This window comes from Rhea pennata, chromosome 2 (genome assembly GCF_028389875.1).
Source record: "Rhea pennata isolate bPtePen1 chromosome 2, bPtePen1.pri, whole genome shotgun sequence".
Lineage (NCBI taxonomy): Eukaryota > Metazoa > Chordata > Aves > Rheiformes > Rheidae > Rhea > Rhea pennata.
In genome coordinates, this window is record NC_084664.1 from 74,163,736 (window position 1) to 74,178,182 (window position 14,447).

At 37.4% G+C, this 14,447-nt stretch overlaps 1 protein-coding gene across 1 annotated transcript in view; it reads right to left on the reverse strand.

The window, feature by feature from the left end:
* Window positions 1-5,465: 5,465 nt before the first annotated feature.
* The window catches only part of GLIPR2 (GLI pathogenesis related 2), a 46,355-nt gene continuing 37,373 nt past the window's right edge, over window positions 5,466-14,447 (reverse strand). Inside the window, exon 5 of the mRNA XM_062569746.1 lies at window positions 5,466-5,781. Within this exon, the coding sequence (XP_062425730.1) occupies window positions 5,480-5,781 (302 nt within the window). The 3' untranslated portion in view covers window positions 5,466-5,479. The remainder of the gene's footprint in view (window positions 5,782-14,447) is intronic.

A 14,447-nucleotide genomic window follows, 5' to 3' on the forward strand; every position in this document is an offset into this window, starting at 1 on the left:
TGATTTGTTCAGTAAACTTAGGGTACTGAATATGACGTTAATTGAAAACTCAGTAGGAAAGATGACAGGTTTGAGGGATGGTACCAGCAAAGGGACAGAATATGAGACACTCAGAAGAGGAAGACTGAGAGAGGGAAAAGCAGGAAGAGCTAATCTGAGGCACTACACTGCATTAGCAGTGCTGATCCTAGTACACAGGAACTGCCAGTTGATTAATCTAATCATACATTAGAGTCCAGACAGCTGCACAGTATTGTCTTCTGTTACAGACAATGGTGATACAGCAGGCTCTTCAGTGGTGGCCCCCTATAGATAGCATGATGTGGCAGTCTCTAAAATACAAGTATGAAGACTTGTATCCCTCCATGTACCAAAAATCCAATCCAAAGATGGAGGAGCAAACTAAACATTTAACAACAACTAGTTTGACACTTGTAATGTCTATATCAATTATGCACTTTTAGGAAAACCACTTTTCTGGTGAAGAGAAATCTGCGTGACTCAAGAAGACCTTAGCCATGCCTACAGGAGATACTCTAGAAGAGCTTTTACCCACATGAATCATACTAGCTCTGTAACGCTGCCAGGACAGGTGTGAGTTTTGGCTCCCTGCAGCAGGAGAACTTGCCACACATGCTTCACCTGAATGAGAGCTAGAAGGGTCTCATTTCATTTCCACAGGTGCTCACTGGCTTCTCTCACTCTAAATACAGCTTCTTAACCTTTTCCTTCAGACTGCAACCCCTCCCCCAGGACAAACATGGAGGAGCGGCTGGTGCTACAGCAGTGCATGAATATTATTCAATATCACTTCACACAAGATGTTATAACAGGCTCATCATCATAATATTTGAGCATCCTCCAGGATTGCTTTAAGCAATATGACTAATATTTGCCATTGCTAATGCTTTACTCCTCTCCGAGGAGGAAAGAGCTTGCAATAGAATACTTTATTTGGGATTTATATATAATGAGATGAAAATGTACATACATATTGACCACTTACTACTGCAGTTTGCTGTACTTGAATTCTACAGTATCTATTATGCATGGATTTATGCTATGCCAAGTGAACTTAAAGAAACATATCTGTCACTTAGAACAGAAAGTGGCAAGGTCTGCAACAATCCTTAGTTGCTGTAGGAGCTTGTTTCACAGTCCTCAGAAAACTGCAATTCCTGCAGAGGCAAACTATGCCCATTTTGGAGAAACAAATTCATCAATAACAGTCTTTGTCTGAGAGTTTGGGGGGGGGGGCAGGTTATATTTTGGGAAAATCCACAAAACATTGTAAATGTCTCTCTCCAGTGTGACAGCTAAAAAGTACCATACTAATGGAACAAAGCACGTCATCTACAGTATCTTTGCTTTTTGACAGATTTGCCTTGAGATGTTTTAAAACATGACAGGTCCCAATTGTCCACTAAGGTGCCTTCCAGTCAAGAAGGCATTTAACATCTGTGTTGTAACTGTCCTAGGTGCCAGAGGCTCAACCCATTCATCAGGTTTTACCAGCAGTGGGATCTCCAGTGGATTCAAGGCATCTCAAATGATGTCCCAGGAGTCCAGGTCTCATGGAGGTGGAACTCCCAGGGGTGGTACAACTTCCACCAGTTGGACCATCCAGTCCATCTGTAAGTGAGAGTCCTGCTCGTAAGTATGAAAAAACTAATGTCTTCTGAGAGGTTATTATTTTTTCTGGGAAGCCATGTTATGACTCCCTGAGCTCCATTGCTTAGAGCAATCTTAGAAGCTATCATAAAAATAAAATCCTTAATATAGATCATGACTATCTGATTTGGGTTAAGCTACTCCTGATAATCATTGAGAGACTGACTGTAGCAGAGAGACATGAAAAGTTTTAAGATTCTGGTAGTCTCATATTCATTATCATATTCAGAGCCTCACATCATGGTCTTACCAGTTTAAAGTAAAACTGTTTGCAGACACTTGAAGACTAATACCGTGACAGGGATAGAAAGAGCATTAGCCTTGTACAACTGAAAGCAATGGTAAAAGAATAAAGAAAGGCCGATACATCAAGGAAATCATGCTGATGATACATGTAAAATGATGAACAGATTCCAAGAAATCTCTGTCATGAGCAAATTTTAAAAATGTCTGGGAAATGCTTAGTAATCACTTATTTTAACTGTATTCTGCTGGTTGTTCCTTATGTGGTTGTGTTGTGATAAAATACTGAGAACATTAGAAGGCCCAAATCAGCTCTGAGGGAGTTCCACGACATGAGGCTCTGTTTAAACACAAATTCAAGACCAGACCAAGAGCTTCATGTTTAAACATACAAGACAGATAAAGGAGGAGGAAATAATGAAGCTTAAGAACAGAGTTCGGCTGGCTGACAGGAATTGTTACCCCGTGTGTTGTGAGACTTTTTAAAACAGCTTAGCTTTCTTTCCTGTAAAGAATTTGTATAAGAACAAAGACTATGGAAAGATGCTGAAGGGAAGTGCAGGGAAGGAGGCAGACAGGCAGGCAGTATTAAGTAAGTATGTTGGCAATAGGAAAGATGGAAAAAGCAAACAGTAGTGGAGGGGGTGTACAGAGGAAAGTACACCAGGAAAATGAAGGTCAGCTTGGAGGTGATGAAAGGCTTAGAATAAATTGCTAATCAGCAAGCAGTGAAGTTTGCAGAGGAAGTTATGTCAGAGGATAAAATTGTTCTCACATCTTTCTTCATATTTATCTTTAGCAATGGGTGGCAAAGGAGGAAGGCACTGAATAAGAAAAAAGCACCAGTCCAGAAGCAAGCTCTGCAAACAGTTCAACCCTCACTAATGGAATCATCTGACAGCTTCTTCCCTTCTTTGCCCTCCCAGACGCTGACATGAAAGGAAAAGTCTTTCCCTGCACAAATAAAGGTTCTGTTAAAACGATGGATGTTTGCAGGAGACTGGTTGTCCAGTGTATCTACTTTAAGCTATTTCTAGGGTATTTGTTGTTCCTTTCTTGTGGCTGATTTTTCCCAGTCTTACTTTACTTTACACATGAGGGAGGGACTGCAAAAATTAGCATTAGGCAATGGATAGCATTTTACATCTGCTCACTATAGATTAAAGGATGTGGGTGGGTACAAGTCAAAGGAGAAACTCTATTGATTTTTACACATCACCATCCTTTTGCAACCTTGTCAATACAGAATAATAAAAACAAAAGCATCCAAACTCTGGATATTTGGCATAGCCTCAGTGCTTATGTGCAAAGGTGGCTTCTGTAGTTCACTTGGATCCGTTGCCTTCAAGGCTGGGCTGGTATGTGGCTCCAACTGAGCTGTTCTACACTTGTCTCCCAAGGAGTCACAACAGTTTGTGAACTAAAGCTGTGATCTACCAGCAGTTCTTTATTCCCTTCTATGCCCTTAGCATTGGAATGGGGTAGAGTAAGAAGGTCTGTCATAGCTGTTTCCCTTTCGGAGATTCCCCTGTGTACAAATGTCAAGGTAAGCTGTCAGCCAACAGCAAGGATCTGGATTCTCACAGACAAAGATTCAAATATGTGCTTTAACCTTGATGATGCTTACAGTGATTTTTTAATAATGAAACTAATGTAATAATATAATAATAATGTAATAAAAATATTACAAAAAAGTCAAGCACTCCTCAAACAATTTTGTAAACTATTGCTATATTATCTAAGAAACAATGCATGATCATTTCATGACAATTAAAGACTTTTTTTTCTTATTTGTTTGGATAAGGGGAAGATTTACAATTGTGATTCAACTTTAATATTGGCATTTCTTACCTCAAGAGCTTTTGTCTTGTTAGAAAATAGTTATCAGAAGTGAGAACTGACAAAAAATGTTTATGCCTAGGAAAAACAATCCAAACCAATGCAACAATCCTTGATCACATATCATTTTAACTTTTCATCACTTATGTTATTCCAGTGTTACTAGCTTGGGATATTTTGTCCATCTTTAGATCTCGTCATGCTGAGACATATCCTGACTAGCTTTACTGAAGCAGGAAGCATCCTCAACTGCATTTTAATTCACTCATCCAAATCAGCTCATATAGACCTGTATGAAAACAAAAGCAAATACTTCCTCCTGAAAGCCTTACTTGCAGCCCACTTAAGCAAATTTACATGTGCATTATTAAAAATGAAGTATTTATATTTTTAACAGAATATAATTGAAAAGGTCAAATAACAACAAATATGGTAACCTAAATCCCTTACGTCTCTCAATCAATCTTCCAGAACAAAAGAAGAGAGAGAGGGGGCGGGGGAAAGAGGCAGCGGTGTGTGATTAGCAGAGCAAGAGCATTGAATCAATACACTGCAGAAGGTACATAGCTCTCTGCATGGAAATAAGTTTCTCCCATGGGATAGGGTCGATAGATGTCTGCAAAACAGTATACAGGCAATTTGACAGCATTTTATCTAAATGAATCTCTTCCTTACCCCCTCTGGCCTTGCAGTTCATGAGCAAGATCTCTTACTAGAATAGATATATATTTTTTTAAATCATATAAACTGGCAAATAGTTATCATTCTGAAGATACTACCATTGTCTATTAAGAATCACTTATCCCTGTTAGTAATTACCAGCAACTTTTTCCCAACATTGTTATTCTAATTAGCTAATTTACGTATGCAACCCATAAAAATCACTTTCAGATACTCTGGAAACATTTTTCTTACTCAAATACATTCTAAATTACAGGTTGCCCTTTCAGGAAAAATAAGCCCACAAACCAGATTCAGTTAACTCAAAAGAATCTGAATGTATCTGAATGTATCTGAAATGACATTTTTATGCAAGAGAAAGCTTATTTTTTGAGAAATGCATTATTCACATAGATTGGCTGTCTAACATACCTTTTTTAATAAACAAAGCTGAGCTGATCTTATTAGCAGATATCCGGGTGAAGTAAATGGTAATGAATAAGAACCCCTAATAAGCATAATTTCAAGGATAGATCTTTGGAGCTGGGGGAGCTTGGTATTGTGCCCCAAAGGCTCTTGTAAATCCAGCTGCAGTTCTTGCTCATCATTTAGAAGATTAGGGGCTGATAAGCAACAGTCAAGCCTTATTAGAACAGGCTAAGGCAACAGAAAATGTTAATTGGGTAATTTAATGCACAAGGAGACAATAAATGCCTGCATTATAGTTCAGATGCTGTTTTCTTATTGATTTGTTCATGTCTTATTTTGTGAAATTCTCACAAATTCTTAGTGGAGCAAGCATGAGATAAAGCCTAAGTTTAAAAACATCAGATTATTTTGTTATTTCCTACAGTTTCCCTTTACCTCCTTTGTTACTAAGGGACCTGTTTGTAGCCCTTGACCCTTGTCAAGGCAAAGAATGATGACTCTTTTCTCCTCTGAGAACTCTGCAAAGAAAGGGTATTAGAGACTCAAGGTATAGCAACTACCTGCAGTAACAAGGTACACTTGAAAATTCACCATGCAATTTTGGCAAAAAAATGGGTGGATCCAGTGAACAAAAACTTCATGGAAAACTCTTCAATTTCAGCCTACTTGTTAGCCCATAAATATTGAAGCCATACGGTGAACTGATTTTCCACCATCTTTCTTGTGTTACGGCTTCAGCTCTTAAAAGAATGTCAAAATAATCCATGTTCCCAGGCAGACAAGATACTGTGTGTGAATGGAGCAGTAACTCTGTGACTTTGGGAGGAAGTCCAGCACACTCTTGCTTTTCCTCTAGGCAGCTGGCAGCATTTAGCAAAACTCTTTTCTTTTCCACCACTCTGAAGGAGATACAGAAATAGGTGCAGGCCTGATCGTCCTCTGCAAGCAAGGGAGATGAGAAAAAACTTCCAGTGTAGATATTTCTTTCTTCTCTAATGTTAGAATTAATCTGTTTACAAACGTGAATGCCTGGAACCCCAAAATCTCTCAGGCAAATATCAGCTCCTCACTTGGATCCCATTTTAAAATTTTCCTCTCTAAGATATCTTTGACACAACTGAACAGGAGGGAAAAGAGAATCTCTTGGGGTGGAAGGGGGCATCTTTCCCTTTATTCAGCTGACAGAGGCATTCTCTCCCTCTCACTTTCTAATACTATAACTTGGAAGATTGGGGGTGACACCTCGGACATTTTGTCTTAATAATTTACATTTCCCACAATTTAAATATTAGAATGCAGTTTGAAGGCATGCAAGCATCATTAATTTCAAATAAACATTGTACATTATGCCCTTTTTAACAGCATTCAGTCTCTCTTGCAGTCTACCTGGAGCAAGTCCAACAACTTCCTTTCAAGCTGGCAGCTAGGCAGCCAGTAGCTGGTACTAGCAGATTAGCCCATTTCCTCTCCTGGACAGGACACCCCATTTCTCTTTCTCTGGGCTTTCTGTCTGCAGAAGTTCTGAGTATTGTAACCATACTGAAATACAGTAATATTTTGTAAGCTGCCCACAGTTGTTAATTTCCATAAGAGTTCACATATTTAAAAGACACAGTTAAAACGATATTTCAATACACAGTAATTCAAAAGCTGTAAATACATCCCCTTATGAAAATGTTCACCATAATGATTACATTAATTAATGTAAAATTGTTCCCAGTTCCTCTATGTAACTCTTTGAGTGAAGAAAAGAGCATTGAAGTATTATCCAGTTTAATTCAGGTCATCTAATATAAATAATATTTTACCTAAGATTTCTAATTTTTACCTGGGGATTTGTTAAAGAATGCTTGAATGTGAAATTAAATAAACAAATGGATTTCCCTAGTGCCATAAATTTACATAGAAAATATTGTCCCTAAGGAAAGAAGTGTATCCTACAAAAACTGTTCTTAAAATTCAGTTGTTGCTTTTTGCAGTCTTTTGCAACTGGAATTTCCACCGAGGCAAGATTTTTACTGGCCAGTTTTAAGCTATCTCTGCAATTTATGTTTATACATAAACAGCTCTGATTTTAATTGCTATCAACTTCTTACACTTGATAGATGGTCTTAAATGTTTTTTGTCTTCAGAGACTATTTACTTTGCCAAATATTGGCACGCTTTCAAGATTTATACTTCTCTAAGGAAGGAAGTTAAAATAAAATATAATGTATTCCGTGGCTGTGAATGGTAACTAAACACTCCAAAGATATTTCACAACTGATAGTTATTTCCCCTTCACACCCAGCACTGTACTGTTTTAGTCTTACTAGACTTAGGTTTTTAAAGAAAACTAAAATGTCTAATTTGCCAGATACAGTGTTTTAGATATACGATAATGCTCATTATAAGTTTCCTTCTACTGCAGCCATTATTAGACTAACAATTTCATTTTATTTTTTCCTAGAAACTATTTCAAAGGGGTAAAGTTTAGGGGAAGCAATTATTCATTTATGGGACAGGAAGAACTCTTTGTTTTACAGAATTCAAACCAGCTATCACATTAAAGTCAGAAGTAAGAACTGCTACAAAAGTACTACACAGTACAAAAAAAAGTACAAAAAGTACTCCACAGTGTCAAACATACACATACTTACTCATTATTAGACATATATAAATCAGTCAACAAATGAAATTATATTTAGGCCAAAATATTTGACCCAGTTTGCTGGTAACAGTCTTGGGTGACACTGCCTAAAGAAATTCAGAGGATAAGCAAGGGTCCTCAGAAAAAATAGATCAAGTTGTATCATCCTCATGATATACATGATCTTCAATTGCTTCAGAAGCAATATAATCAAGATCTACCAACAGCTCTTTTAAAATGAGCTGAAAAAAAATCCATCATTGAAACAATCTATAGATGTTACTTTGGTGACAAAGTACAGCCCTCAACCTTAAGAGAACACATTTTAGAGGGAAAAGCCTTTATTTTCTTAGTTTTTTTAATTTCTCCAGTCATTTCAGGTTTTTAATACAGCTTTTCATATGAATCTATTTTTTATAAACAGGCAGTTTAGTTTCACACAACTCCTTTGCAGAGGAAAAGGAGAGGTGGCTCTTGGTTGCTCCCATTTAAGACATTATCGCCACTTCTCAAAGATCGGAAGACATCAAAGCACTCAGGAAATACGCTCTACTAGGTCCATGTCCCACCCTCCCTCAAGGGCTGGAGAGTGGAAGGGATGGGATCCAAGAGGGTCTGTCATTTCCCTGAAGTAGAAGGTCATGCAGGCTGTACGTAAATAATTGTGCTAAAATTTAGTTTACCCTATTTGTAAGATTATAATTTCAGGCATTTGCCCTTGAGATATGCAGGAACCATTTCCTACAGTTTCTGTAAGAGACTTGCAAAAAATCTAGGTCAAAGTAGTAATATCTACAATTATCCACTAGGAAGTCTTCCATTGGCTATCCTCCCTTTCTCACTCATTTTACAGGGATTTGTCTGGAGCAAACAGTACTGTTTAAATGGTAGACAAAATAAAAACTGAACAAAGTAGCAGAACAGAAGTATAAAGAGAAAAAAATAGCAGTTACTTAAATCACTTAATAACCAGATGTAGAATCAGCCAATGGGAATGACTGGAAGTCCATAAGTGATCCAAAAGGAAAATATACTTGCAGATTTATGGAGACATGATTCAGCTTATGATTCAAAGAGCACAAAAAGGTTTGCTTAACTTGATAAATAAATGCTCAAGGAGTTCTTCATGTTCTGTCAACATAAAGTTAGTTCTTTGCTTGGACCCAGTAGTTTGTGTTGCAAAGATTATTTGAAACATCACTAGTGAATTTCCAGCAAAAATCTGAGCAAAATGTAAAGGAATTCTAGAAAACTATTTCAAGATACAAAACTAGTAATTTTACCGTAGTTCATTTTATTTATTCATACTGAAACAAGGATATAAATCTAACAGAAATTTTATACCAGTCCAATAGAGGACTTATGAAAGACAACAGCTGAGATAATTCATTTTTGATTATTCATATTTATTTTATCTTTAGCATAAATAGATTATGGAAATAATCTGTTGCATGGACGGTGATTTTCTGATGAATTTTAAATTGTATATGGAATATTTTAAGAAGTAAGATATTGAAGAATATAAATATTTTACTAATTAAGCCCATGTTTGCTTACTGTGCTTAAAATGTGTATTCACACAAAGTGGTTAATGGTATTAAGATTTTCAGATAATCTTTTTTAAAACTACTGACTTACAAACTGTTCATGAGATTAATAGCACTGGAAACATGTAAAGGTAATAGGATTACAATTTAATATTAACTAAATGTTTCTTGGGAGTCTGCTGTAGCAATGCCTCATCTCTTGGATACACTAGAGTAATTAGTCTGTAGTGGCATACAGTGGTGATGCATGACAACTGCAGCTTTTTCTTGGTATAATTAGGGCTTTCTATTCACAAGTAACCAGTGTTCATTGTAATGTCTATGATAAACAGGGCACAGAGCAAGCAGTCAACACTTGCTCTAAGCTGATTAGGAAGGGACCAATTCTTAAAGGGTATCATACAGATTCACATGTATGGGAAAGGATTTATTCAGTTTTTCTCCCAGATACTAGGATGAGAAAAAATATCTACTCTCATATGTACTCTACTCCAGGATTGGCTATATTGCACAATCCCTTTACAAGAGCTGTTGTAAGCAAGGGTGATCAGAGACAATAGGTATTATACTGGCTGTTGGACAGAAGACAAAGGGATGGCAGCTCTCATGCCTACCATACAAAACTTTTCCTCCTCACTTTGCTAAATAAATGTACCTATACGAAAGGAGTTGGCCTGTTCTGCCCCATATTCTCAATCCATCTTGGATGATAGGATAATTCAATTCTGCTTTAAAATGACTGCAGTAAGTTACTGTATGCCTGCAGCGTAGGTGGCAGGATGCTCCCCTCATATCTAATCAAACCACACCTGAAGTATTAGTCACAGCTAATCAGGATAGTAAAGTGAGAGTTGTAGACAATTGCCTCCTCTTATATTTTTTAACAGAAATATTAAGAATATGACTGAAGTACAAATGGAAATCTGTATGCATGAAAGAACCAGAAGACCCAACAGAGCAAAGGTTACAAGCCCAGCACGGATTTATAATGAAGGACATAATCAACATCAGGCAAACTAGTAAAGATTGAAGAAGGTGCTGCTAATTTCCTATGCTGTCATAAGAGAAAAACACAGCAACAGGTAGAAGAGGGTTGGACAAATCTCACTTGCAAAAAGTGGTATCATTTTGAAAGAGGTCAGAAGCCAGCAACAGTGCACAAGATTTTGTAACCTCCTTCAACTCAAAGGAGTACGCTGCTGAAGAGCTACAGTCCCCAGGAGGAAAACAAAAGCATTAAGAGATTCAAAAAGAAGGCTAGCCAAAATAAAAGTATATATTTTCATAATCATTTGAGGAAGGATATTTTTATAATCTCCCCACAAAGTACAAAGAGAATTTGATGTAGGTAAGTGGCAGCCAAGGCCTGTCTCCCACAGAAAGTTAATAGGATTTAAATGCCTGTCATTTGCACATTTTAAGATATGCCTTTTAAGAAATGTAGAGTTTCGCACAAACAACTTCTGTATTTTGATTACAAGCTTCTGCTCACCTAGAAAATTCAGATCCACAGAGGATTTCATGTAGTGCATGTACTTAAAAGTAGTGTTATGTCCAGCATTGATTCCTTCCACACCTTCATTCTGTTCAACTGTTTAGATTTCCAGCTATTTTTACACCATGATTGACTCCTTTGCTTGCTAGGGAATATCTTCATACAAATAAGAAAGGGGTTAATGATGAAAAAAAAGATAATGGCACAAAGAATGAAAAACAATAAAAAGATCATCTCTGCAATACATAGAAGATAAAAACAGGGTCTAATATACAATTTCTCTCTATTTGAATATCTTTCTAATTATTTGAACCCCATTAGATTAGTATCTGAGCCTACTTTACACTCACATTACCCCTGTGAGGTAGAAAATTTTATCTGGAGGGAACCAAGTCCACAGGAAGTTAAACAAGCTGTCCAAGGTCACATAGCAGAGAACTGCACCTGGGACTTTCTAGCTAGCATGGATACAGGTATCTTTTCTCTTTTTCCTTTTCCTTTTCCTTTTCCTTTTCCTTTTCCTTTTCCTTTTTTTTCCTAGAGTCACAGAAGCACAAAATACACCTTTTAAGTCACTCCCAGACAAGATTCACTGACTGTTCTCACTTCTTGACCCTCTGCTCCTCTGCTGATACATTCCAGGGTGGGTTCACAAATCCTGCCAAGATGCATCCTAAGGGTTGCGCAGCACCATCCAGACACTGTTTTTCCTCATTCAGAGGTCTCCTCCAGAAACTAAACCCCACAGCTTCAAGACACACAGAGGAAATCAAGAACACAAGAGCCCCATACCAGGGAGGCATACAGTAATAAACAGTAAAAATATGTGACCACCTGCAAACAAACACCAATAGAATAAAGAGAAGAGAGGAAAGGGAAGGTCAGATTCATGTCTATGAGGGAAAAGCAAGGACAGTGAACCTGTGGACTGAAGGAAAAACCTCTTAAACAAAGAACAGACATAAGCAGCTCCAGTAGAGAGGGGAGGCACATCTTAACACACAGTTCTCTTTATAACCACAAGATAACCAGGAGGTAATCTTTATCTCCTGAACAACAATGGATTGTGTCACATAGTCATAGAAATGCTGGACAGAAGGGACCTCTACAGATCATGTCCCACACAAAGTGAGATTGTTGCCAACATTAGATTGGGTCAGCTGTAGCTTTGTCCAGCTTCATCTTGAAAACCTCAAAGGATGGAGATGTTTTGAATTTTTTTCAATGATTTCAACAGAACTGTGAAGTTTAAATACTTAGAAAAATCTGTGTATAAAACCATAAAGCTAGATAGTTCTTCCACCAGTGGTAAGAAAGGTCACTGCTTTTTGAATGCATAACGATTAAATTTATGTAATTTGTATCAAAAGGTTATCAGCATACCTAGTACAGGTAGCCTATTTCTTCTTGCCTATGGGAGCAATAGAAGCTCATAAAAGTGAACCTATGTATCAACAGGAGCATTTGTCCTACACCTTATGAGGAACAGAATAATAGCAACAGGATGAATGCTGATCCATCATTGCAGGCATATCCTGCTTTGGCTACAACAGTGTATCTGCAGTGCATGTATAAGTGATTAAATGGATCCGTTCTTGCGACATTTGCAAAAGCAGATTCACTCACTTCATATGGAGACAAGTTTAGCCCTCCCAAGAGGTGTTTTGGGATGCTGCTACTGATGTTCTTCACTTGTAATGAGCTGGCTAGCAAAAATATTAAATATTAATGTATTTCAACTGCACTATTGACTGTGCATTTAAAATAGACTCCACTATACTCTTATGGTGGAAAGATTTGTTTTACTCTAGCAATACATAGGACTGTGCTTTCAGTACTTTTTCTTTGTTTAACAAGAAACTCTCTTACTGAAAACCCAGTAGACCACAAAACCAGTCAGGGGCTTTTATCCAGGATGTCTGACCCATCGCCTGAAATAATTAGTTCAGGTTAATTACAGCAAATCTGTAGATTTGCAGCCTGAAATCATCTCATCCCCTAAGCTGAACCCTCCAGAGGCTTCTTTTATGAGCTCTGCATCCTAAGGGTGGACTTAAAGTAATGAATTTGTCTCTAATAAGATTCATAGGTTTGTTCCCTAAGCAATGGTGTCAATTATAGAATCTAACACTGATGACTTATTTTGCTGAAAATAGAGAAATTGAGAGTTTTTAATGAAGCAAGCAGGATTTTTAACATTTTTGTTTAACTCTTTGCATTGTTGAATAGTATAAAAATACAGTTATGTGAAATATCATAGCGCTTTCTATATATTTCTCTGTGTGCCAATAGCTAATTTCCTTCTGCTCTATAATGGAAAAGGTTAACGTAATGACTTTGAGATTTCATTTGGAAATGTTCCAGAAGAGTGTCTGAATATTTGCTGCACTTAATGGCAGGAAGTAATAAGAGAGGTTATGTATTGGTGAAAAATGTTTCATGTACTGAGAAGATTAATACTGGAGAAAGGCACAGGGGACACAAGCCTGAGGCTGCCTCCTCAGTTCTGACACAATATAATATGTCTGCGCTTGATACACGCCCTTCTGTAGTTAGTTCTTTATTTTTAACAAAGCAGACAGTAAGTCTTTTGGGGATGTGGTATTAGGAGAAGAGGAGAAACCAGTCATAGGATTCTCTTCTATTCTACAACTTAGTGGCAAACACCTCCAACTGGTAACACTGGATCAGATCGCACTGGTATCAGCAACGTATCTCACAGTCATAACCCAGTAAAATCCTTCAAGGGGCTGATTCTGCCTGAGTATTTCAATGTTACTATTAATTTTTGTGCGTAATCACTGAACTTAAGGTTTCTGTAAGATGAACCACCAAACCACAACTTTATTTCAGAATTTTATTTCACATGAATTTTATTATATTGAAAGATTTACTTCATAAATCTTTTTCTGATGAGCTGTAGTAGTAACTATGGATGCAATAGATTCCTAAATGAAATTACTCACACCTAACTCTTGTCTTTTGGAAATTCTTGGGTTTTTAGTATCTTTTAATAGAATTATTTTCCTCTTTTTTCTGCCGAGAGGAAAATAATATGTAAAAGATCTCTCTGAAATCCAAGAGAGTCCTTATTACACAAGGATGAAAATCTCTTGCTTTACCATGCCATTGACTCTGTAGTGCCTTCCTTTAATTCAGACTTTGAAATTTACTTATGATTCAAACTCCACTACTGTTGTCCTGTTTTCGGAAGGCCCTTTGGCATACAAAGTATTTGTGCCATTTTGGACTGGATTGTACTTTGGAGAGCACAGCTCAACACACCAAGTACATTCTGTTAGATCCCGCCAAGGTGCTGGACATGTGATGATGGCTCCACCTTCCTGTAGAAGATTCCATAATTCTTACCACTCTTCCAGCTTCTTGGGTATCAGCTACACACTGCAGCGGTCCTCTGTTCTCAGTCTCGAACCTATCTGGTCTGGCAGAACAAGGACTCATGTGCTGCTTGCTGTGGAGTTAACCTCAGTATGAAAGTGAGATATCCTGGTCCTGACGCTTATATGCCTACCTCCAGATCCCTTGCTTGACCTGTTTTATGACCACAGCCTGAATTACAAAGCTAAGGTTTCAAGGTAATAAGTAATAGCTCCAGTTATTTATTTTACTATTTTTAACAATTAAATTATTAGTATGCCTTTAATAGAGTTAAAAGCAGTGACAACATTCCAAGACTCTTAATTCCACTGAAAAGAGATTGCTGAGACTGGAATTTGAACATGGTAAATGTGACAGTACCCATCCCTTGGAACAGTGGATGTAGTTAATGGCTGGAGGCACAGTACAACCTACAACAGCTTCTAATACTTAAAAAAAAATATATCTAAGTAAGAATATCTATCACTAGGTATCACCTTCCACTGTTGATAGACCACTGCAACATTATCCAGACCAGAATTTCTTCCATTCAGCA